Source organism: Meleagris gallopavo, chromosome 1 (genome assembly GCF_000146605.3).
Source record: "Meleagris gallopavo isolate NT-WF06-2002-E0010 breed Aviagen turkey brand Nicholas breeding stock chromosome 1, Turkey_5.1, whole genome shotgun sequence".
NCBI lineage: Eukaryota > Metazoa > Chordata > Aves > Galliformes > Phasianidae > Meleagris > Meleagris gallopavo.
Genome location: NC_015011.2, coordinates 111563626 through 111567678, shown reverse-complemented (window position 1 = coordinate 111567678; position 4053 = coordinate 111563626). Strand labels below are relative to the sequence as shown.

Here is a 4053-nt window from a genome sequence, read left to right as displayed (position 1 = left end):
GGCCCTGGGCAGCCTGGTCTAGTATTAAATGGGGAGGTTGGTGGCCCTGCCTGGGGCAGGGGGGTTGGAGATTCATGATCCTTGAGGTCCCTTCCAACCCAGGCCATTCTGTGATTCTAGGATAAACTGAAACAGAGGCCTTAGAATTTAACCTATTGTTACATTTAAATCTTATACATTGTACATTTGTACATATCCTTGTATTATTTATGAAATAGTATTGTGCAATTCTAAATTAATGTTTCAGATCCAATTTATAATTTTTTAAATCAGTATGTTTGAGTATTCCACTTTATTGAACTTCTAACTTCTGAATTTTCTGTGTAGATGCTGAGTCAAAAGAATATCAACCACTAGCTCAGCAAAATTAAAATAATAGTTGTATAGTCATTACTTTGTTCTCATCTAATCCTCAAACAGGAAACCTCTACAAAGACGATGACCATTTCAATGTCATCAAATGATTTGGAAAACAAAAAACAGAAGGAAAACTCAGGAGATTTGAAAAGTTCTTAGAGAAGGGCATTCCAATTTTAGCAACCATTGACTTACTCTGGTGTTATATTCATGGCTTAATAGATGCTAACTGGTAGTTATGAACCAGCGTTTTGCTTCTTCATGTCTATATTACAGTCTTTCAGTATAAACAAAGAAAAAACATGAAAAGCTTTCAATATCTTTCATGACTTTAAGGTGAAAAATATGCTTAAGAGAACACTATTTGAACACATTGCTTTTACAAAAAGAAATATGCACCTCTCGGATTTTACTAGTAAATTAAAAATCATAACAAATTAGACTTTTATTGTACTGTAACCCATCAGCATCTCAGCACCACACAGCTTTTCACTCACTCTCATTGGTCTGGATGATGACAAGAATTAGAGACAAAATTGAACTTGCGGGCTGAGATAAAAAGCCTTTTCCTAAGACAGAAGAGGAAAGTGGAAACAAAAATGCAATTATAACAAAGTCTGCATGCACCTCCATAACAGAGATAGGCAGATAACCTTTCCATATTCCAATTTCATAAGCCAAAAATCTATACTTCCATGTATTAATTATTGTTCAACTGTTTTGAATTTCACACAGAAAGAATATTTATTAAGTCTTGATAGCATAGTCCAGAAACAACTGGGTAAACAAACTACAAGATAAATTGAAATTGTATGCACTAAACTTAAAGATGATTTATTCCATTCTCTGGCAAAAAACAAGAGCATGGCATTCCCAGGCTTGTCAAATCCTTCTCAGGAGTCTTCAATAACCAAGATTCCAAAATATTTTACCTCAAAATTTGACCCCTTTTTCTATTGAGAGTTTTTATCTCAAGTTTAATCCACCTGTCATAATTTACACTCATTATTCATTCCTATCTACTACGGTGATACTACCGAATGTTAACAGTATTCTATTTAACTTTCTTTTGTTATTTCTGGACTTCTAATCATTTCTATTGCTTTTACTGTTCCACTTCTTCCTCTAAGCACAGCAACCCAAACAGAATGTGCTCTAAGTATTATCAGCATTGAACAATTATTTTACCTGTTTTACTCACATTATTTCTATTTATATTACTTACTCCAGTTTATACATCTGCCTCCCTCACAACAACATTACAGATTTCAAGGTCAGGTTGAATGGGACCCTGGGCAACCTGAGCTGATGCCTGTTTTAGTGGATGGCCACCCTGACTATGGCAGTAGCATTGGAACTAGCTGAACTTTGAGGTCCCTTCCAACCCATGCCATTCTATGGTTTTATGATAGAAAATATACTCAACTGATACAACAGGTTTGTTGAGGTTCATAATATGAAAGCCTACCTCTTTTGGTGTGAAGGATAATGAGCACTGCAGAGATGACTTTCCCTGTAAAGTAACTGAATGCAAATGAGGCTTTGAAGAACCACTGTCAACGTCTGTCAAACAAAAGTCAGAATTACATTACAAGTGCCTTTGTACTAAATACCAATCTTGTCAAAATTGCAGTAATTCTAAGTAATGCCCACCACAGATATGTACACAGCAAATGTTTATCATCAAGATGTGAATGAACACAATATTTTCATAAGCATTCTGGAGTTAGTTTTGAGAAGTGATAATGAACAGTAACTTTCTTTAAAGTCATAGAATACTCAGCTGAAGTTTTTTCCCCCTAAATGACTTCTAGCCTTTACCAGTTTACCAATAAGGCTTCCTTAATTCTTTAGGTTTTTGGGTCCTATTTTAAAACACTGACATGAAGTAAACCTCCTCTGAGGACAATATTCACTCTGTGACAAAACCATTTGAACAATATGGGATATGAATGTCATGTAACTCGTTTCAAGCATAAAGTCTGATCTAGAAATCGTGTAATGAATCAATTCCCAGGGTGGCTAATTGTCTGTCATAGACAGTCTTACAGACCTTTAATTAAGATGACTAAGGGCCTTCACTTTCCCTTTGAAATCCAATATGTGATAAGGAGATCCCTTTGTTCTCATCAGATTACTTTTTGTGATCATCCACATTTAGTTCTACATAAGGATATAAATAGCAATTAAAATACTGGCTTGCACAAGAAAGCATTCCAACTTCCTGAGCTTGCAGTGACAAGAGGCTGAATGAACATAGCTGAAAAATCTCTCATGTTTAAGTATAGCAGAGACAATACCAGGACTGAATAAAAAAAAAGGGATGAGCAATAACAAATAAAGTATAAGAAACTGTAGTCATATCAAGAAACAAAGAATAACAGCCAAATTCCTCATATTGCTCCAATGCCATCCCAATTTGGGCATTATGTAAAAGAGATATCCTGCAATTAACTCGCAGACATCTTGCACTGTTATAAAAAAAGTCCAGAACACCATAACGATGATGAATTAACTTAAAAGTAAACATTATCAGAACAGGGGGTAGAAGTCTAAGAATAGGAAATAAGTGTAGTTGACATTGTTTTTTGTTTTGTTTTTTTAATTTTATTTTAACTGGCGTGAGGGTATTCAGACATTTTTAAATGCCTTTGCAGCTATAGGCAAAAAAATAATAATCTACAGGAAACTATTTCCCAAATGCTTAGTTTTAGCAAATGTCATTTTTTTATATTAAACCGCTGTTCAATATAAAATGATTGCCTTAGATTTTCTGTAAATTATAACATTGGTATGCCAGAAATATTCTCACATTTTTTCTTAGCATTATCCCATTTTTTTTTATTCAGGGAAAATTCATACAACAAAAGCCAATACCTGTCTGGTTGTTAGCATCAAGTTTAAAATCCTTATATTTAAAAAAATCAAATACCACTTTGGTACATGATTGTCCTTCATTCTGCAGTAAAAATGGAATTGATTTTGTAGAACCAACATAAACACCACCAAAATAAAATCGTTCCTGTAAGTTTAAAGAAGAAAAAAAAAAAGCCTGTAGTCAAACAGAATTTGAAAGACTATATTTTTTCACAGATTCACCATCAGGCAGACATCTCAATTGATCAGTTGTTTTGCCTAGCCCTAATCTTGAAATTATTTCCAGGATAGCAAACACAACAGTTAAGAATTCAACATAGAAGTCCAGTTGCACTATCACAAGGGTTTTCTTCTTTCTAAATAGATCAGTGGATCCACTTATCACTATCTTAATTTTTCTCTGCAACTACCTTAAAGAAATCCTTTCTGTTTTAATGCAGTTATTTTTCGCAAGTGTTCAAGTCCAAAGGTTAGAGCTAACCCTTAGTGTAACTTTCACATGTACATTTAGTTCTTAATTTCTCCTCCTGTATAATCAGTAAATATAAAGATGTTATAATTATGAGATAAACAAGAGAGTTTGGCAAAGCAGATTATAACAACAAAAGAGAATAGATAGAAAGCTTACCCCCATCCTGGGCTTGCTGAAAAACTCCAGAGGGGGATCTCCAAAAGAGATCCTTCCCCACTGGTAGTCAGCTCTTAAATGGGTCTAGGAGAGGTGCAGCCAGGCTCCACCCCTTCCGGCAGCACAGGTGAATTGCCTTCATCTGTGCTCCCGTGGCTGACTCATTGCTCGCCTCAGGTGATCAATCAGAG

At 34.9% G+C, this 4053-nt stretch overlaps 1 protein-coding gene across 1 annotated transcript in view; it reads right to left on the bottom strand.

Moving 5' to 3' along the window:
- CFAP47 (cilia and flagella associated protein 47) overlaps positions 1-4053 on the bottom strand; it is a 252655-nt gene that overhangs the window by 222101 nt on the left and 26501 nt on the right. Inside the window, 3 exon segments of the mRNA XM_031556783.1 lie at positions 1826-1920; positions 3235-3379; positions 3863-3914. Of these exon segments, the coding sequence (XP_031412643.1) occupies positions 1826-1920; positions 3235-3379; positions 3863-3914 (292 nt within the window).